General features: G+C 39.7%; 1 protein-coding gene across 5 annotated transcripts in view; it reads right to left on the reverse strand.

Annotated features, from left to right (window-relative positions):
* Ralgapa2 (Ral GTPase activating protein catalytic subunit alpha 2) overlaps positions 1-21,825 on the reverse strand; it is a 286,655-nt gene that overhangs the window by 143,324 nt on the left and 121,506 nt on the right. For all 5 annotated transcript variants that reach the window (XR_013050813.1, XR_013050812.1, XM_016002990.3 and 2 more), the window contains 3 exons: positions 13,206-13,399; positions 12,315-12,413; positions 11,935-12,090 (listed from right to left, as the gene is read on the reverse strand). Coding sequence is in view for 3 of the 5 variants with exons in the window: in XM_016002990.3 (XP_015858476.2) it covers positions 11,935-12,090; positions 12,315-12,413; positions 13,206-13,399 (449 nt within the window). In the remaining 2 variants the exon portion in view is untranslated. The remainder of the gene's footprint in view (positions 1-11,934; positions 12,091-12,314; positions 12,414-13,205; positions 13,400-21,825) is intronic.

The following is a 21,825-nucleotide window of genomic DNA, read 5'->3' on the forward strand; positions in this document are numbered from 1 at the left end:
GCTCATGCTAGCAAGGATGTGGAATTAGGGGAACACTTATCCATTGCTGGTGGTAGTACAAACTTGTACAGCCACCATGGAAATCAGTGTGGCATTCCCCAGGAAGATGTGAATCGATCTACCTCAAGATCTAGTTATACACTGTTGGGCAAATACCCAAAGGATGCTTCATCCTACCACAGAAGCACCTGTTCAACCATGTTCAATACTGCTCTATTTATCATAGCCAGAAACTGGAAACAACCTAGATATTCCCCCAGAAGATAAATTAATAAAGAAAATGTGGTACATTTACACAATGGAACATTACTCAGATGTTAAAAAAATGAAATTAGAAGGTAAATAGCTGAAACTAGAAAATATAATCTGAGTGAGATAACCCAGACCCAGAAAGACAAACATAGTATGTATTTTCTTATGTAGATATTGTTAAGTCAATGACAACCAAACTACAATCTGCAGAAACACAGAGGTTAGGTATAGAGTAAGTGACTGGGGGAGACAGACAGATCTCCCTAGGAAAGGGAAATAGAAGAGGTAGTTATGATGGATGAAGGGGAACTAGAATGAAAAAATCAAGTAGAGAAGAGGAGGTGAAAGGGTGATGAGGAGATAATATGGGGAGAGATAGCTATATTTAGGTACCATTTGAAGAGTAGTATGGAAACCTAATTTAGTAGGAGTTTCCTAAAATATATACATATATGAAGGTGATTTAAATGAAATTGCCAAATAATACAGGGGACAGAGCCCCAACTGTGGCCATCTCTTGTCACCAAATGAAGCTTCCAATACTGGGATTGAGTTACCTTTAATTAAGTTGTTGCCCAAAACAATCCTAGGAGGTTGCTCTCCACAAACTGGTAGCAAAGCCTCACTGCTAAGCCAACACCTACACAATTCACTGAACATGGAAAAGCTGCCTACATACAGCCTTCCCCACTACGTGCTAGCTCTATGGTACAAAAAGTACTCTTCACGATACCAAAGGGGAAACATAAATACCAACTCAGTCATAAACCCTTGATCTACAATGCTGTTCTGTCTCCAAGATATGCCAGTGCAATGAGAACACAAAGCTTGTGGGAGTATTCAATATCTGATTTGACTTAAGACCTATTCCATGACACTATCCCTGACACTGCTTGGGTGACCAAGAATCAGAGACTGGATAGCCCAGAGACCTAGGATAAAACCAAATGCTACTGTTTTAAATAAAACATAGCAATAAAATGACTCCTAATGACATTCTGCTTTATTTATAGATCAATGCCTTGCTCAGTCATCATCAGAGAAGCTTCCTTCTGTAGCTGATAGGAACAAATACAGAGACCCACAGGCAGACATTATGAGTATGAGAAACCTTGGAACACTCAGCCCTAAACAAGATGTCTTCATCAAATCCCTCCCCCTTCAGGGCTCTGGGAACCCTGTACAAGAGAAGGCAGAAAGAGTGTAAGAGACTGAGAGGACTGAGGATACCAAGAAAACAAGGCCCTCTAAATCAACAGGATCCATGCACATCTGAGCTCACAAAGACTGAGGCAGCATGCACAGGGCCTGCACAGGTCTCTTCCAGATGGGCTCCTAGAACTGAAAGGAGAAGTGGACACATACACCCATCCCTAACCCAGAAGCTACCTTGACAGTTGATTACCACTTAAAAATGAAAATTTAGTTTTCTTCAATGGAGTCTCACTGGGGAAACAAACCATTCTTAAAAATAGTTGCATGCCTAGCAGTAGATGGCCAACAGAAAACGAACTCAATGGCATCACAGGACTTTTCCTTGTTTATGTTATAAATCTCACTTTATTTTTAACTTTAATTTTATATATATATATATATATATATATATATATATATATATATATATATATATATCCTTTTACTCTACAGGTCCTTTGTGTATATATTATAGTTTCTAGTTGAATGTTTTTATGAGATTCCTGAGGGTGTGAATGAGTGGGTCTCTGCATCTGCTTCCTGTGCCTGTCTTGAGCTCTTTTCCTTCTGTCTGTCTGTTTTGTCCCACTCCAATGTGTTGGTTTTGTTTATCTTATTGTACTATATTTTGTTTTATTATTATCCCTTAGGAGCCTGTTTATTTTCTAATGACAGAGGGTGGATCCAGATGGGAGGGGAGAAAGGGAGGAATTGGGAGGAGTGGACGGAGGGGAAACCATAATCAGGGTATATTATGCGAGGGGGAAGCTATTTATAATAAAAGGAAAAGAAAAACCTACTCATACCAAGACAAACAAATAAGTAAAACCTAAAATGAAAGCCAAATCACCTGACAACTACCTACATAGACATTTTAATCATTTCTTCCCCTGCTTTCAGCAATGACTTCTCAGGACAAGAGACAGCTACATGTGGTTGGTGAGAGCAGGCCAGAGCTCACAGCTTCTGCATGGGAACAGCAAATGTGCCATGGAGATCAAGGAAGGAACCAACTAGATGACACATGGCAGTAAGTCTTGACAGAATGACCATGCTGCGCGTGTTCAACAAACTCCAGTGTGAGAAAAAAATGATAGGTGCTTTATTGTTATGTCTCATTACTAGAAGGTTCTCTTTTGCTCAAATGTTTCTAGCCCACAAATACCTACCAAAGAATATTTTTCCATGAGAGAACAAAAGAAAAACTGTTGTTTATTGTTTCTTTACAAAACAATGTTCTCTCTAAAATGTGTTCCAGTAAATAGCATTAATAGCTGAACAATCTGCAATCACCACACCACCACTTACTGTTATACAGTAAAAGAAATCAACAAAACAAAGAGGTTATTCCCCACAAGGAGCGCATGTTCCCACAGAAAGAAAACCTGCTGTTTAAAATGCTTTTCTTGTAACCAACATATCCTTTACAGATTCTAAGCTAGAGCCATGACTGAAAATCTTTTAAAGCCAACAATCTTTCCCCTGCAGATGGGAGCTTACGTACCCTATCTTCTCTAATATAACTTTAGTATACTGTAATACTTCTAGAAGCCATCCCTATGTCATGCCTCTTTACCTAGAGAAAAACATGAATTCTCTTAAAAATCTGCAGAGTTCTAAATGAGAAAAGGTGATCCTGTAGGTAAACGAACTCTATCCTAAGCCTCGGGAGAACGAGCTGCAGTGAGAGAGCCGGGGACAACTGAAGGGCAAGGTCTTCTGTGAAAGACCCAGAGAGACCCAGTGGGAACCATTTCACAGACTAAGGAGCAAAACAGAGCCACATAACTGCTACCTCAAGGGGACAGCCACTTATGGATGAGGCCAGGGCACAAGCCATGGCTGGATAGTCCCTTTCCCAAGGCAACCCAAGAAAACACTGGACAGTCTCATGGAGCTAGAGAGGTTTAAACACTCACATTCACTTGTCATGTTTGGATTGAAAATTGCACTACCAAATGTCTCCAGTAGCTGGGAAAATAGCTCAGTAGGTAGGAATGCTTGCTTGCAATCATGAGGACCTGTGTTCAGCTCCCCAGCACGCATATAAAAGCCAGACGTAGTCACACAAACCTGTAATGCCAGCATTGGTTGACTGGAGCCAGGATAGGTGGCAAGATCCAGGTTCAGTGAGAGGCTCTGTCTCAAGGGAATAAGGTCTAGATGGACAGAGCAGGATACTGTGTGTGCGTGCACATGCTCGCACACGCACTCTCTCTCACACACACACACACACACACACACACACACACACACACACACACACACACACACGCCCCTCCATATGGCAAGTCAGAAGTCCCTACCAGTCCCAGCTCACAAAGTAAGATGATCTTATCTTTCATACAGCACTGCCTTAGCTACTTAAAAAAGCAACTGTCTACAGCTCCGTGCTGCATTCCTCCAAGCAAGCTGTCCTCTTAGGCAGTCTTCCTCTCAGGTAGAGTGGCAAGGCCCTGGGTGGGGAGGGAAGTGGCTTCCAGTTCTAACTTAGCACCTTCAACTTGGAAGCTTCAAGTCATAAATTTATCAGATTGTGTTCCTAGGCAAAAATCTACCTCAAGGTATCTACATGTTCACCTGAATTAATCAGACCATGTTTCAGTCCTTAAGTTGACTTAAAAAAAGAAAATGAACGAAGAATTTAGTTAAGTTCCACTAGTAAAATTCTTGAAAAACAAACACTGGCAACTTCAGTAGAACCAATGGCAAACATTTGCCTCTCTTAGTCCCTCTGGTAAATGTTCACATGTTAATTTCTTGGTTGAGTTAAGGAGGCTGGTCTTATGTTTGCTTTGTGACTAAGTTTTGCCACTGTGTTGCCTGGCTCCCCTCTCATCTCAGTGTCATCTGCTCAGCTAGCTGCTCTTCTAGGCCAAGGATCCTCCTCTCCAGCACTGTTCCAATTCTGGGTCAGAGATTCTTCAGAGGTCCTGTGTATTATGCTTCTACATACTAGATGCCAGTGAACCTCTCTGCCTGTCCCAGCTGTAACAACCAAAAATGTCTTTAGATACTGCCAAATATCCCCTGGGGTCAGCCAACCCCCACCTGCAGACTCACAGTTGTAGGGTGGGAAGCTGTTAGCGCGTCACAGTAGACAGTTAAAGCCTGCTCTAAAACTGGTAACTGGACCCAGACTCTTAGGCGGTGAGGTCAGGTTGTTTTGGTTACCCACTCTGCCCCCACAATGACTGGTGGATGAGGAATGGGCTGGCACAAAGGGAAGCCTCCATGTTTTCCATTTCTATCACATTTACATTTACTCTGTCTGGGAAAAGACAATGCAAATTCCAAAGACTCCCTTAAGGATGGCTCCAGTGATCTGATCTGTGGGAAAGGCTACAGTAGATAAAATACACTTCTAAAAAGAGGCTTCAGAGAAGGACCCATGACCTATTCGCGGTATTATTTAGTATGTTGGTCTGTATTAGGTCATGTTGAATAGATAAAAGATTTATGGTGGAATATACATGCTTCCTATTCTTCGTTGATTGCATTTACTTAAAAGCTTCACACCCTTATGGCCAAGCAGGTAAATCGAAGGTTTTGTCAGCTCTGGCCTCTCGGTGGACTAGCTCCTCTCCTGCACAGGCTCCCGGGCTGGCTATCATCTTACACACTTTAAAGCTGTGAAACAAGCTCACTGCACACACGTGAAACCTCAGACCTGAAACCTCTGCCATCTGCCACCTTCTACATATTTCTACTCCCCTTACTGAGGTATAAGCGGGCCTGGCAGATTAACAAAAATAATTATTGGTTATATAGCTATAAAATACAAGAAAGGAAAAACCTTTCTATTTAATTGTTTTGCTGCAGTCACCCATCTGAAGTCTCCATGGCCACTGATAGCTGAATGAAGTCTAATAAAATTTATTTTCCTTGATAAAGTTTGACAACTCTATAGCTGGTACTTTTCCATGAAACTTGAGAAATACTCAGAAAGTTCTGGACACTGCCTGGTGGTACCCATTCGTCATTCTGAATTGGGTACGACAAATACAGGGAGAGGAACACGTACCACCTAGCTTTATAGCTATCATTTTTTCATCAATCCATGTTAAAACTTAAAAGTTTTGTATCTTCATGAAGTAAACACTTGTGTTGGGTAAAATATTAATTTGAATCAAGTGAATTTAAATGAATGTAATCATATTTTTTAAAAGGTTAAATGTTTTGAGTGTCAAATTGCTTTTGAAAATACATAGTAACAAAAACCATCAAACAACAAAGACCTTGAGACTTTCCATTTCAATAACTGAGTAAATTTATGATTTCCACTCCAACAGGGTTAGAAAATGTGTTTCCAGCCAGGCAGTGGTGGCTCATGCCTTTAATCCCAGCACTCAGGAAGCAGAGGCAGGTGGATCTTTGTGAGTTTGAGGCCAGTCTGGTCTACAGAGTGAGTTCCAGGACAGCCAGGGCTAAAAAGACAAACCCAAACTGATCACATCAAGATTATACACTAGTTATCACATAAACGTCAAATGCCAAAGTGGCTACTCTATCGTGCCAGCACTGAATTAAATTCTGTGAGTTAAATTTTTTGTAAAAATAACTTGCTATACAAAATGAGCACTTCAGAGACATATTAAAATTATATCCCTTGATATGAGACAAACAAGACCAATAAGCCTCTGCCTTTCCCCAATTTGGCATGATAATTCTTTTTTGATAACTGAATACTCCTTTCAGTTTAGCTTTAACAAAGCTGAGGAACTTATACATATCTAGCATACAAGGTTCCAGTTATAAGGCTAAATTTCTAGCAAAGAGCAATTCTTTGTTTGAAAAAAGGTGATGCAATTATTACATATCACTGCATGATGCAGGCTGTCTGGGGTTATTAGAAGAGTTAGGTATGGCCAATTTACAAGTATCACCCCTGCACCTTGCTTTCATAGCTCACTGGTGTGTCTTATGCTCACTGAGGAGCCCCTGGGGATCTTTTTACAAACGACTGTTTATTATTATATTATTCCATCATATACCTCATGAGAGGAGGTTGGAACATCCGTTAAGAAAAATCATAAACTTATTTTCATTTCTATGATAGAATAATCCTCTATATATAGTGCCTAAAATGTTATATATATATATATATATATATATATATATATATATATAATGGTATAGTTAAAAAGTACTAAAAGAAGAAGTTAAAATGTTCTTAAAACAAGTGACATATTGGCTACAAAATAAGTGACTAAAGTTAGAAGAGAAAACAAACAAACACACCTAAGTTGGGTAGGTTAGTGCTACAGGTGTATTTAGGAGCTAAACTGAGCTGTTGTTGATCCTGCATTTCCAGGGCTCAGCAGTACCATGGAGCAGTCACTGCTTATGCCAGGATCTTACTTGGAGACAACAGAACTCACTTTTCAGGAGGTTTGAGGAGAAGAACTGATAGCACTGTCAGCTGGCTTACAGAATTTCCAGAAGTGCCAAAGAACCAAGTATGAATCTCAACAGTCAAGGAAAGGGGGGCAAGCAGACACACCCAGCTACACCCTGAAAAGGCTGGCACTGGCAGAGATCCAGTTGCCTGCAGTGATGCTAGTGACTAGGCAGAGCCTCCACAGACAGGAGAGCTCCTTCAAGATGTCATCCCATTACTCCCCACGTCTTTCAGGTGCTACGCCAATCCAGTTACAGGAGTCTGGCCCATGCAGAGTTCAGTTTTTCATCATCCTTCACTGAGTTAGGTGAGAAGCAAGTATAAAGAGTGAGCCAATGACCACAGGCCCTCGAGGAGTAGATATTTCTCCACTTGTAAAATTTCATAGTGCATGTTTTTCAATCAAAACATTATATTAAAAAGTAATATGACAGACGGATAACAAATGCAACACTTTCAATTATTGGAAAAATGAAATATATGAGGTTCTTGGCACTACTGTCTTCATTGTCCCTGGTGTTCATTTGCATAAGGGCTCATGCTTACCAAGAGAAGTAATTCCCTATAATTATGCTCTTCTTACACGTATGGAACCAGGTCATGATGAGATCAAAGAACTTGGCTAAGAAATGAAGGCCAAGACTAAAACTCATTTCCACTGAAGGCTCTTTACTGCTATACTTCCTCACATTATATTCTACCATTTCGTAACATTATGTTGAGATGGTTAAAATTTGAATGTCAATGGTTATTCTAGAGCAGAACTATATAGCCTTCTTTACCTGAGGAAAGCTTTATGCTTTTTTCTCTTGCTGCCTTAGAAAATATGATAATATAACCTTATAGAAAACAATGACAAAGGTCCACATTTCCCGAAATTTCTATATGCAAATTTGCAACAATGACTTTGTATTACTGTAAGCTTTGCATTTAAAAGAAAACTTAACTTTGATGTATAACAGACAAATTAAATTACATTAAGACGGTAAATCTGTAAGTCATTGTTAAAAAATAGTTGACTTATTTTAAGAAAAGAAAACTTTCCAGTCTTTGATATATGTTCTTACAAACATGAAAATAAAATTCCTTTCCTCAACTGTCCTTTTCCATTTCACACGTATTGATCTTTCCATATGCTTTAAATAATCATGAAATTAATAGGAAATGTTTTTAATAAATCCAAATCATAGCTCCTTTCAAGTCCAAGTATTTTGGGGAAGACTGAGGTGAAAAAGCTGCTTAAACATTAAGACAAACTAAGAACAACCAAGACCAGCTTTAGAAGAGAAACCAAAGCATGAGAGAGGGCTACAAAGACAACGACTTGGGAAGGTAGCTACAGGCCAGGGGACTCTAATGAGTATCAAGTGGAGAGGACTACAGCCAGGCAAAAGAAAACCAGCGAGGAATAAGGTCAAGGAGTGTTTGAGCAACATGTTAGCTGTCAATCAATGGAAAAGACATGCCCAATGAGTAAACCAAGCCTTTCCTTGAATTCTAACAACCCTTTGAATATGTGGCATTTGGAAAAATTCTCAAGATGTTTTGAACCTTCATAACTCATAAATTAGGATGTGCTATTTATCCAAGTGAACTGTGGAGAAGTGAACAGTGGCACACCACACTGTCCTGGTACAGAGTCTGCCACTGTGGATCTAGGAGAAACAAGCATCCTCCAACTCTACCTCCACCTCCACCCCAAGACACTAGACACAATGCAGCTGAGCAGAAGAGGCCAAAAGGAAGATCCTTCAAAGCTGAGTAATCCTGCAAGTCACACAGAGTTCATTATTTGTCACTATTGTGAAGGTGCTTATGTTCCTAATTATTTTTGAACTGGTAACAAGATTAATACTGTTTTAAAAAATCCAGGGCCAGGCATGGTGGTACATGCCTTTAATCCCAGCATCTGGGAGGTAGGCAATTTTCTATGAGTTTGAGACCAGCATGATCTACATAGTAAATTCCAGGAAAGCCAAGGCTACATAGTGAGACCTTGTCTTAAAAATAAATAAGGGGGAAACAACACTATCACAGAGAAGAAAAAACAAAACAAATCAAAACAAAACAAAAGCGGAAAAAACAACAAACCACCATTTCATAAATTTTTCTCAATCATGCAGACAAACTAAAACCCACACTACATTTATACTGGGAGAGAAAGGCTATCTGATAAGGTCATTGTGCCGGATATTAAATGAGTTAGTAAGAAAGCCAGCACTATTACAATTGTTCTTTTAGAAGTACGACATTTGGCATTCTGGGTGTTTGGCTTACATAACAAATTTGGTATTATATTAGATAAAGCCATGCTTTTACATGATTGTACACAAGAAGAGAGGGCAATTTATGAGACAGATATTTTTGATTAAGTTTTACACTTGAATGTTTCATTACATCAAGCGTCATTATATTTGAAAAGATATTTAATTCTTAGTGCTTGTTTATCTCTGCATCTTATTGAGCACTATGGACATAATCCCGACACTCTCAGATTCAGGAGAGCATTTTGTAAAACACCACCTTGTACACACTATCACTCACAGGGTTCTGGCTCTTCTGGCAGTTTTAAACCTCATGGCTAGGTTGAGCAGACAAGGGTGACACCCAGAGGCCAAAGGAGAAAACACATCTTGTGTTTTATTTGTAAAACAAAACTAGTAAAGGTTAAACTAAAATACACATATACAGTTGCTATTACTTATTTTTAAAACAAATGATAGATTTTAGACTTTTCCTTCTTCATAAGCAAATCCTGAACATAGAAATGTATTTCTTTGCGACTCTCATACAATGGAAAAAGCCTTGACATGGTACCAGCCACAGGTGCTTGGCTTAACAATTAAAAAATTGAATTTAACTGTATTCTCTGTGGCAAATGTTTTCTTTTCTTTTTTATAATGAATATAGCATGTGTTTCAAGAAGTGCATATAAGTTCTAAAACAACCACCATGATCTATTTAGACATGTGGGCCAAAAGTTAAACTAATTACCCAGAGACTTTTCTTACTGAAACGAGAAAGGTTTCTTTCATTAGAAGGACTCTGTAAGTTTCTTCTGGAGAAGAAATGAAGTCCACTTAGAGTAATTCTGTTTGGCAGACAGTCAGGGCTTCTGAAATATATACTAATAATTATTAAGGTTAAAGGAAAAGAGTTAATTCTATTAAAGCCACATAAAAATCCAGGCTCCTACTGGCCTACACAATAGGCTGATTATAGAATAGAGATGTATGATATCCCCATTCTGTTCTAAAGTCTGCTATGATGGTATTGCTGCTGGCATTGGGCTGTCTTTTAAGATTTACACTGTTTTATAACAAATCTACAAAAGATCATTGTCTTCATTTAACTGAAAATATGATGTATGTTAAAATGTGAAGATAATTTTAAGTATAATTTCAACATTTTTCCTGAGTGTAAAATATTTTTTAAATGGCTCATAAAAAATACTCATACTACTTAGAGTTTTTAAATATTATAATCCTTATTTCATATTTTATTGTTTCATTTTTATATCAGCACACCTTCAAACAGAAAGATGATTTTAAACTCACACTTTTTTATGGGACTTTATAAAAAACTTTCTAAGAACTACTGCTTTGTACTGACTCCAGATTTGTTTTTATTATATCAAGAAATTCTACAGTTGATCATTATTTCCAAATAATGTTTTTTTTCCCATGAAAAATCTTATCAAAACAGGACTTAAACATAAAGTCAACCTTCCTACACTGAGGGAGCTCACTACAATCTTCGAAGTTGACTGTCTTTGCTGTTTACACCCCTCAATCTGTAGGAGGTGCTTCCCCATCTGCAGGGGCAGCTGGAAATAGTCAGGCAGAGGATGCAAGTGACTGTACTTAATGTCCCTAGTTAAACATCTATTGAAAAAAAAATAAATGAAGCCACGGGTCCAAGCTCAGCTGCTATTATCAATGTCTTCTAATGCTGGTCAGAAGAACCATGACAAGCCGGGCGGTGGTGGCGCACGCCTTTAATCCCAGCACTCGGGAGGCAGAGGCAGGCGGATCTCTGTGAGTTCGAGGCCAGCCTGGGCTACCAAGTGAGTCCCAGGAAAGGCGCAAAGCTACACAGAGAAACCCTGTCTCAAAAAAACCAAAAAAAAAAAAAAAAAAAAAAAAGAAGAACCATGACAAGAACTCATTGGGACAGCATGCTGAAGGATCAGAACAAAGCTCAGGGAATACAGCTCAAAGTCTGTACCAGGGAACCAGAGAATACAGTGACGACTTCCCAAGCACTGGAAAGACTCAAGCACATTCAAAAGAAAAATGAATAAGTAAATGTCAAGGTTGCCACTAAATCTGGTGACCTGAGTTTAATCCCCAGGACCCACAGAGCAGAAGGAGAACTGGCTGCTGCAAATTGCTCTCTGACCTCCATCCTTGAGCTGTGCCACTCATGTGCCCACACTCCCATACCCCTACACACAAAAGAAATAAGTAGATATAAAAAGAACAGTTTTCAAAAGTCCATATGCCTATCTGCATCCCTCTTCCTATCCCTCACAAGTGCTAGGGGACTTCCCAAGGGAGGCAGACCAGGTACTGGCCACATCCTATAATCCTAAATCCAGGATCTACAAAGAGGGGATTGTAGCTTTGTGAAGGCCTTGGGTCTTTTTGTTCCTACCAAACAAAAACTTCTATTTCTTTGGAAGAAATAAAAGCAACCCCACATCAAGAAATGCCAAGATCCTTAATTCATAGGAGGCTGTGCCTCAAAACAAGAACCCAACTACTAAAACATATATCTCCAAATACTTTTAAACTGGCCAGAACCACAGAGGAAAAATAGCTGAGATGGCAGTTTGAAGTTTATAACAAAGGCAGAGAGTGGATCATATGGGTCACAGCATAAAATTCAGATTTAGTTGGTGCATGCAGAGTCAGTGAGGGGAAGAAGTAACAATATGATAAACCCTGATCAAACCGTAATTGTGACAAGTAGGAGATACTGAGGATTTAAGCATTTCTGGTATATTTCCTCAAGCCCTGATACATATAAAGTGTGGCAAGCTGTTTCTCGTCATGGTACACCATGATAAAGAAGTCACAGGATACCTGGTCCTCGCTGGTTAATCCCAGGTGCATCACAAGGTAGAAATGCACCAGGAAATCTGAGTTTGGCAGAACATCCTGGCGTCTGGTCATCATGGCGCAGATCAGTTTGTAGGCTTGCAGTTTGCCTTCCTTATATTCATTTGGCAGAGTTGTAGCCTGCCAAGGAGATGATGTTTCTAGATTAAATCAAGTCCAGATGCAGAGCATTTCAACATTTCATTTACTTCTCAGTTTTCCTGAAGAGTTGTTTGGAGATGTGGGATGTGCTGGCTGTAGTAAGACCCAGCCTGTCTTCAAAACATGCAGTCTTGAGCAATTACAGTTTTTAAACTCAATTTCAGAAGGGAAGAGGAAATTGCAATAAAAGAATAAACACTTGCCTTGAATAGCCATGATGCAAACATTCTGAGTGGTGGGATCAAGAGTGGAGGAGATGGAGACGACTGGTTATCCAGGCTTATTGCTAGATTATCTCGTATCTAATTCAAAAGAGAATTTTAGGCAAGAGAACATTCTTCTTATTACAACTACATAGAAATATTGTCTTGCATTGCCAAGAAACCGCTTCCATTTTTTACACGTGAAATGAGAAATCTATAGTATTTACAGGTTTTTCTTTTATTATAAGATTTCTTCTCCCTTTGGATTGTGTCTGGCTTATTGCATGTAGTTGTAGCTTTAAACACAAAAGAATGGTATTGCTTTTCCTAACATGTGAATACCTAGGGAGGTCCTGAATGCCAAATGGTAAGAGATGATTTCATAAATTAAGCTATATGAATGTAAGTCATGTTTTGGAAAAGTATTTAATGATGGAAAATATATATTTAGTATCAAAATAAAAGACAGGATGAAAACGGTATACTCTAAGTTTATTTAGTAAAATGTCTTTATCCATGGAAATAGATATATTTTAGATATTAATATTAGTTATTCTATAAAATGTGGATATAAATACCTTCATGCTTTTCTATATTCTCCCAACTTTGCACAACCAAAATAGTATCACTTTGCTAAAATGAATATTGAAACCACATAATATTCTATTCTTAATATCTTCTATTAATATACTTTGGTACTAAATGAAATAACTCTTAGGCATTTAGTAAAGTATTAAAACTACAGATATTATGACTTACTCTTGGGCAATCAAATGTATTTCATCTAAATGCATACATAGTCTGCATTTCAGAAGATGGTCAATAGTTTGTATGTTATATGACATATGTTCATTTTTCTGGATTAGTATAAAAGGTAACAGAAGAACACACCTTGGCCAGTTTGTACCACAGTTCATAGAGATAGCCAAAAACTCTGGCATGGATCTTCGGTGACTGGATATTATTTACATCCCCAAGGATTCCCAAGACTCTTCGCCATAACACAGCAGCAGAGTCTGGGTGCCAACCAGTGAGGTTCCCTCCAGCAATTATACTACAATCGTCTGCAAGGCACTCTCGGCTGTCTGTGGAGAAAGTAAGGAAGTAACTGTGTCAACATGAGCTTCATTTCATCATCATAGTTTTTTAGCCTTATTGCAAATTACCTGTGCTTAAACTTTATGGATTCTCAGTAAAGTAATTAAGATTGAAAAATGGTTGAGAATTTGATAGACTGGAAAAAGACAGTCAAGAAAGGTCAAACATTTGATTCTTCACACTGAAAGCCCAACAAGAAATGATGTATATCTGCAGTGATCCTGTGAAGGATTTTATGAAGCAAGTAAGACGATGAGGGAAGATTTCAAGTGTTGATTTCGATTGTTTATTGAGGATAGATTTGCATACAAGAAAGTTTCACCCCCTTCAGGTCTAAGAAATGCCGAGTCATGTAACAGTCACCATTCATGCCCTCAAACCATGCAGGGCTCAGTTCCACCAGTCTAAAGAGCACCCCTTTCACAGTTAGCCCCATTCCTTTGTGCTCTGTCCCCACAGGTCTGCCTCTTCCAGTACCTCTTATAAACTGAATTCTAGTAATCAGCCTTTCTGCCCAGCTTCTTTTACTTAACAAACACACTGGAGATTGATCCATAAGAGTGTGTACACTGGGAGTCTGCTCCCTCTGATTGTTGATTAACATTCCATTTTGAGATATGCCATAGATCACCTCTTCATATGGTGAAAGACATTTAGATTGGCTCCTATTTTGGGTAACTAGGAATAAAACTGCCAGAAGCATTCACATGCAGGTGTTTGGATAGACACAGATCGACATTTCTCTTTGGTAAAAAAAAAACTGGAGTGAGATCCTGGGTTGTAACATAAGTGCATGTTCAATACATGACCAAGTGAAGAAAAGAGACTGAGACCATTTTCTGAGGTAGCATTTCCATGAACCAGTCCAGTTAACATCACCCTGAGTGGAGTATAAAAGTGTCACTTGTCCATATCCTTACTAGGACTTGGTTATGAGGGTTTCAAGCTACAAACTTGGTTATGAGGGTTTCAGTCTACCAGGTAAAGGGTGGTATCTTGCTGACATTTTCATTTGCACTTCTTTAATGAGTTAAATATATTAAGCATGCAGTGGCATGTGACTCATGCCTGGAGAGAGTGAGTAAGTGGGTTGTGCTATAGTGTGGGTAAAGGCCCTGGGACAGAGGGATAGTGCTAGCAGCCCAAAGCACAAGCACATCTTCCAAAACACAGGTAATTACGAGGTGTAAAGTTTCACACTCTGAAACAAATGTCTAATGAATTCAATGATGTACAGGCATTACTGAAGATACAGAAATGTGTTCTTTGGGAGCCTGTTGCTTTGGGGTGGCTAATGACTAAAGAAGACCAAACTGACCAATTCTCATGCTTCCTAAAATCTGGATGTGAAGGGTATGGGTCTGTACATGCACCATGATAACAAGCAATCAGGAAAGTCTCAGGGTGACCAGCTTACAGGAGTCAGTTTACTCCTACCACATGGGTCCTGGGAATCTAACTTAGGTCTTTAGGCTTGGTAGCAAGGGCCTTTTCCTGTTTAGTGCTGTTCCTTGCTAGACCCTTAAACTGTTTTGATGATTTTTATTTATTTATATATTTGTATGCGTGATGATCACACTCCCATATTTACCCACTGAGCTATCTTGCTAGCCCACTGATTTCTCTTTCTTTTTTCTAGAGAATAAAGAAAAATAACCAGAAATACATTTAAGGCACTGAAGAGTGTTGCCTGATAGCAAGACTATTTCTCCTATACTCTCTATAGAGGAATCGCTAGCGACTAAAACATCACATGATATTCTAACTTCTCAGTCTTTGGACAGGGAATACTTCACCTGCATATCCTTTTCTTACAGTTCTGCCCTTTAGTGTCCCGTGGAAAGGGGTATTCTCTAAAAATTTAGCAGCCTAGAGTTTTTATTCTGGTTTGTAAACACCCACTCTGGAGACCACCCAAAGCTCACTCTCTGTATCAAAACCTCAGCCCTCCACTGTGCTCCAGCCCACTCCAGCCCACTGCATCCTCAGTGGTCTCCATGGTGCTTAAATGGAGCATTTCATTTTCAGTCCCCAGCGGATCTGATGTGTGCAATTGGGCCTCCTTCCTGATATGCTTCATTATCTGAGCCCCAGGTATGGCATGCACCTGATTTCCCTTTTACCAGTTCTCTGTCTTGTGGGCCTTCAGACACTCAAGGGCCCACAAGATGCTTCTCTTTTCTCTCCCAGCATCCTTTCCTCAGTCTCGGAATAATGCACCAGATTAAGACACCATTCACATATTCCCATCTTAAAATACCTATTTTTTTTGTCTCTATTTCTTCAATTCTACATTCATTTCTCCAATACATCTGCTTACAAGGGATCCAACTTTTGACCTCACAAATCCTAGGCCAGCACTGTACCCAATGAATGACACCTCCAGCCTGTGGAGCTTTCCTGGCAGCTCCACATGCTCGGGGCTCAGTGGAAACTTAGTCCATGTAGGCATGTCTTCAGAGTTCCATCATGTTCTCAACACTAGTACTTTGAATTATAGATTAAGGCTTTACAAATTACTTATTTTGCATTTACAAATCACTTATTATGCACAATTATGTGCATGCACACGGGGATATGATGCCATGGTTCACATGTGGAGGTGAGAAGACAACTTGCAGGAGTCAGTTCTCCCTATGATATGAGTCCTGGATATTGAACAAGAAGTCAGTTTCACCTGCTGAACCATCCGAAAGTCCCAGATTTTGGTTTTTGGTGGTTAGTTTGTTTTGTTGAGACAACATCTTACTGTACAGCCCAGATGGACCTTGGGTTTGCTCTATACCTCAAGCTAGCCTGGACTCTCTAGCCTCCTCATTCCTAGGATTACAGGGACACACTACCACACCTGGCTTACGCTGTTTTCTCACTTTTCCTAGAACTAAAACTCCAGGAACAATTTTCCAAAAAGCTCTCTCTTGCTAAGAAAATATGTAAACCCTTATCTAATCTAATCCCTTTGTTTTCTAAACAGCATCTCTTAGTCATACACTGGTGATCACACCCCAGAAACACTGTCATCTACTTTATCTTCTAGAACAAAGTCAGCAACTTGTGGGCAGTGATAATTTTCTTTCTTCTTCTGTCTCTCTCTCTCTCTCTTTTTTTTTCCATCTCACTTGCTTTTTACCCTAAGTTGTCCCACTTGTAATTCAGGCAAGCCTTGAACTACCAATACTCCTGTCTCTGTTGTACCCATTTCCGAAACCCCCAGAGACCACCAAGGAGCTGGTTTCTGATGCAAGCACATAAGGGTCCCTTTGTTCAGGTTTAACCTGGGCCACCGCACGGCAGATGGAAGGAAATGTGGCGGCAGCCACAAGCCCAGGTGTAGAGGGTTTTTATAGGGAAAAACCACAAGCTGGGAATTGGCAATTTGGGATTGGGTAGAAGGTGTATGGGGCAAGGTGATTCTTTGAAATTATTGGTCTAGACTTTGCGCAAAACCACATTTGAAACCATTGGGTTAGACTTTGGGCAGGGAACCACAATCCACTGAACAGGATTATTTGGACTGCTCAGCAAGATTATCTAGATATCTCCAAGGGCCATAAACCACAGACAGGATCTTGTTAAGCTTTCCTTTCCTGTATAAACAGCAGACAGGATGTCTGTAGGAGTATCTGGATCCTGTTGAGCTTTCCTTTAAACAGAAGGATACTGCTCTGTATCCATTCGAATTATCATGGCATATTCCTGAGGTCCTTCCTAGAACTGAGTACAGCAGGTGATCTGAGATGGTGGTCCTTTCCCTAAAATAAAGCCTATAAAGTTAAGTCTAGGCCTTTACACCTCAACCTACCAAGTGCTGGGATCAAGGACATTAGAGTCACTGCCCAATTACGAGTTCTCAAGTGGAATGTACTGGCTTCCCATGTTCAGCCCGATCACTGCCACCTCCTTCTGTAGGTACCTAACATGGCTATCCTTCTAACTCTCACAGCACCTGCAAGGATTTCAGCCGGTGTGCTTCTCAGCTGTCAGGGCTCCTCCTGAAAAGAGTGAATGCTGTTCCATCTAATGTGTCCCATCCTGTTTGCTATCTCTAAAAATTAGTTGTTACTATCTTGCCCCTGCCAACTAAGTCCTATGGAGTTATGACTCATTTAATAGTCCTTTCAATGTGGCTTAAGAAGAACTTGAGGGAACAAGTGGGGCTATCTATATTTTTTCACTACCATAGTTAACTAGGTATAAAAGTCCAATTAGGATTTTTAGAAACCTTTTTCATTCATTTCTTTACCTTGGTTTTTGCTTTAAGATTCTCACTGTGTAAAGCCGGCTATCCTGAAACTTACTGTGTAGGCCAGGCTGGCCTCAAATTCACACAGCTCCATCTGCCTCGGCCTCCTGAGTGCTGAGATTAAAGGCATGGACAACCACACTGTAGTGGTATTGTGTTCCCCAAAATATTGTGCACCCTAATAAACTTTTCTGGGGTCAGAGACAGAACAGCCACAATATTAAACATAGAGGATAGGCAGTGGTAACACACGCCTTTAATCCTAGCATTCCAGAGGCAGAAATCCCTCTGGATCTCTGTGAGTTCAAGGTCACATTGGAATCAGCCAGGCATGGTGACACACGCCTTTAACCCCAAGAAGTGAGCCTTTAATCCCAGGGAGTGATGGCAGAAAGGTATATAAGGCGTGAAGATGAGGAACTAGAAGCATTTGGCTGGTTAAGCTTTCAGGCTTTTGAGCAGCAGTTCAGCTGAGATTCATGCTGGATGAGGACTCAGAGGCATCCAGTCTGAGGAAACAGGATCACCTGTGGAACTGGCAAGGTGAGGTAGCTGTGGCTTGTTCTGCTTCTCTGATCTTCCAGCATTCACCCCAATAACTGGCCTCAAGTTTGATTTTTATTAATAAGCACCTTTAAGGTTCATGCTACACCACACCCAGTTTTATCTTATCTGTAAAGACTACTCATTTCATTTTCTTACTTTAAAATTTTGAAGATTTATTGATCTTATTCATATGAGTGTTTTGCCTGCCTGCATGCCAGGCCTGTGCATGCCTGATGCTCCTGGAGGTCAGAAGAAGGCACTGGAACCCCTGGGACTGAAGTCACAGATTGTTGTGAGCCACCATGTGGGTGCTGGGAATGAAACCAGGGTCCTCTACAAGAATCACATGTGTTCTTCTTAACTTTGAGCCATCTCTCCAGTCCCTAATTTTTTATTTAGTTTTGTTTGTTTGTTTGTTTTTTGTTGTTGTTGTTTTTTTTCGAGACACGGTTTCTCTGTGTAGTTTTGGGGCCTGTCCTGGATCTCACTCTGTAGACCAGTCTGGCCTCGAACTCACAGAGATCCACCTGGCTCTGCCTCCCACGTGCTATTATAGGCGTGCACCACCACCACCCAGCTTTTTTTAAAACATTTTTAAAAGATTTATTTATTTATTATACAGTGTTCTGCCTGTATGTATGCCTGCATGCCAGAAGAGTTGTTTAGTTTTAATACATTTTTATTTAACAATTTACTCATGCTGTTATTTAAATTTATGGAAAAAAATTGCAAATAAGGTAGACATAATCTCCAAATACTCTAGTTTTCCCATTACCAGCTTCTTACATTAGGATATTTATTACAATTAACAAGCCAGTACTGAAACAGTATTAAAGTTCAAGTTTCACTTACAATTTAAAAAAAAAACGGTTTTTTTTTTGTTTTTGGTTTTTTTTTTTTTTTTTTTTTTTTTTGTGTGTGTGTGTGTGTGTGTGTGTGTGTGTGTTTAGGCACACACATGCCTGGCAAGTGCAGGAATTCAGAGTACAACTTTGGAGTATTGGTCCTTGCCTTCTGCTTTGTATGAGGCAGGGTCTCTTCTTCACTGCTGTATGTGCCAGACTAGCCAGCCTATGAGCTAGTGGCATCCTCTTGTCTCCTCTAGGAGCACAGGGATTATAGGGACATCCCACCACCCCAGGCTTCCATGCGGGTTCTGGGGAAATCAAGTCAGGCCCTCATACTTGCACAGCAAGCACTACCCACTGAGCCACCTCTGCATCCTGTTGAGTTCCTTGTTGCAACTACAATGGTAATTGGGAATGACACTTGTTCTCTCTCTAAAGTCTTCACTAGATTGTAACCATTTTTAGGCTTTTACATTTTGACAGCCTTCAGAGTTCCAAGAAGTCTGCTCAGGCGCTTCACTGACTGTTCCTCAGTGGGGAGGTGTCTGGTGTTTCTCTCATGGTAATTATTTGTAATAGTTGGCTTTTAAAGGTCAACTTGATACAATCTAGAATCACTTGGGAAGAGTCTCAACCAGGACCTGACTAGACTGGGTTGGCCTGTGGGCATATCTGTGGGGGTTGTCTTAATTATGGTAACTGGGGGGGTGGAAGACCCACTCATTGTGGGTGGCACCATTTCTGAGGTTTGGGTCCTGTACTGCATAAGGAGAAAGCGACCCGAGCTTGGGCATTTGTGCATTACTATTTTGCTCTCTGCTCTTGACTGCGGGTATAGTGTGACAGTTTCAAGTTCCTGCTGCCTGGAACTAGGAGTGAGTCACTAGGAGTGACTGGGTCTTGGAACTGTGAACTAAAATACACTGTTTCCCCCAAGTTGCTTTTGTCCGGATCTTTTAATCACAGCAACAGGGAGCAAAAGTGTGATATTGTTCTTTATGGTGAGGGGCACTCCCGGACTTCTCTTTTGACGTGTATTTTTCTGTTGTTTTTATTCCCTTTGCTAATGTTCTGTTTAGGACTTTTGCTTACATGCTTTTGACTGACATGGTCTCTAACTTTGCTTTTATCATACTGATTTTTGTCTGTGTTTGTTATCAAAGAAGCACAAGGTAGGTAGGAAGGCAGAAGAGAGCTTTCTTTCTTTTTCTATGGAACGGGTTGGAAAAGAAAGTGTCTCAATTTGCAATTATGTAAAGCTAGAGTATCCCATGATTTTGTAAATTTATTCAAATTACATCTGCTATTACTATAAATGATCATATTGTCCATGTACTTGTGTTTTCCCACATACTGTTTCCGTGATCAATCTTGGCCTGTTCATCTAGCTTTGTTAATGTTTATAATGAATGTTTTTGGTTGTTGCTTCTGCTATTTTGTTTTGTTCTGTTTCACTTTCTAGTCCACTCACGTAACCTCTTACGTGTTACTAGCATTTAGTATATTTTCTATGGTTTTATTCTTTCACTTTAATTTTGGGATAGGACACACATGTTCTATTTTACTTACTATACATGTACAGCAGGTTATATTTTGTCCTTCATAAAAAAGTTCAGCTACATTCTAGAGATCATAATATGTACTGTTTGATTTGAAGCCTGGTTTTTATTCTCCTTTTTAAATTTTTGTCATTCTTATTTTTTTTTTCATCATAATCACAGAACATGTTAGGAAACAAATCAGGCACCTCTGTTGATACAAATTGTCCAACTTATTAATGTTCTGTGTGATTTCTAAGAGTATGTATCTTAGCTGTTAAATTCAAAGATAAAGATGTCTGAACAAATGCATATATACATGTGTCCGTGTCCATTCAACTAAGCTAACAGTATCATGTTTTCTTTATTCTTATAGTATTTGTTTTTGCTTAACTCATCAATTAATGGCAGTTATTATTAAGATTTCTTCCTATTAGTAGGGTTTTATCCGTTTTTTTCTCATTTTTTTTTGTTGTTGTTTTGGCTTTTTTGGTTTTTTTCCCCCTAAATTTTACATCATATATCTGGAGGCTGGGAAGTTCATGTAACTGTAGAATTATTACAACTGCTGAAATGTTTGCTTTCAATTTTATCCAGCTGACTGCCAGAACTATACCAGTGGTCTTCTCTCCTCTAAAGAACTCGTTTATATTCATTGTGGTAGCTAACGTGCTTGACTTGTTTCTAAATCTTCACGCTTTCTGTTGAAGTCACCTTTGTGCTGCTTCTCTTTCTGAGTCCTTCTTTGGTGAGACTTTTACAGTTTTCCATCTCTGCCAGTATTTTCTCTGTTGTCACACATTTTCTCTTCTTATTTACATAACTATTCCAAAATTATTTTAACGTCTACCCCATACAAACAAAGAGGAACTGATTTTGCAGTTCCTAAGGCTTCATCTAAGAAAATGAAGTACATCTCTGTATCTGAGGAACCTGAGGAGAAGGCTAAGAAGGCCAGAAAGAAGTCAGAAGAATGAACCTGGAAACGAGAAAGCGGGTCCAAGATGACTCCAGCAGGTTTTTATGCTCTTGATGGAAAGCTCCCCAGACACTGGAACACAAGATTCTGTAAGGATGACAGGAAGTGTTGAGGGAAGGCTATCCACAGGAGCACTGCTGCTTCGTAAGGAAAATGAGTCTATTCTTTCCAGAGAAACACCAGATACTCCTTGGAGAAGATACATTAACATGTACAGACAGACATCTGAACCAGAATTCCCACAAGCCAGTCTGAAAAA

This window comes from Peromyscus maniculatus, chromosome 4 (assembly GCF_049852395.1).
Source record: "Peromyscus maniculatus bairdii isolate BWxNUB_F1_BW_parent chromosome 4, HU_Pman_BW_mat_3.1, whole genome shotgun sequence".
Taxonomy (NCBI): domain Eukaryota; kingdom Metazoa; phylum Chordata; class Mammalia; order Rodentia; family Cricetidae; genus Peromyscus; species Peromyscus maniculatus.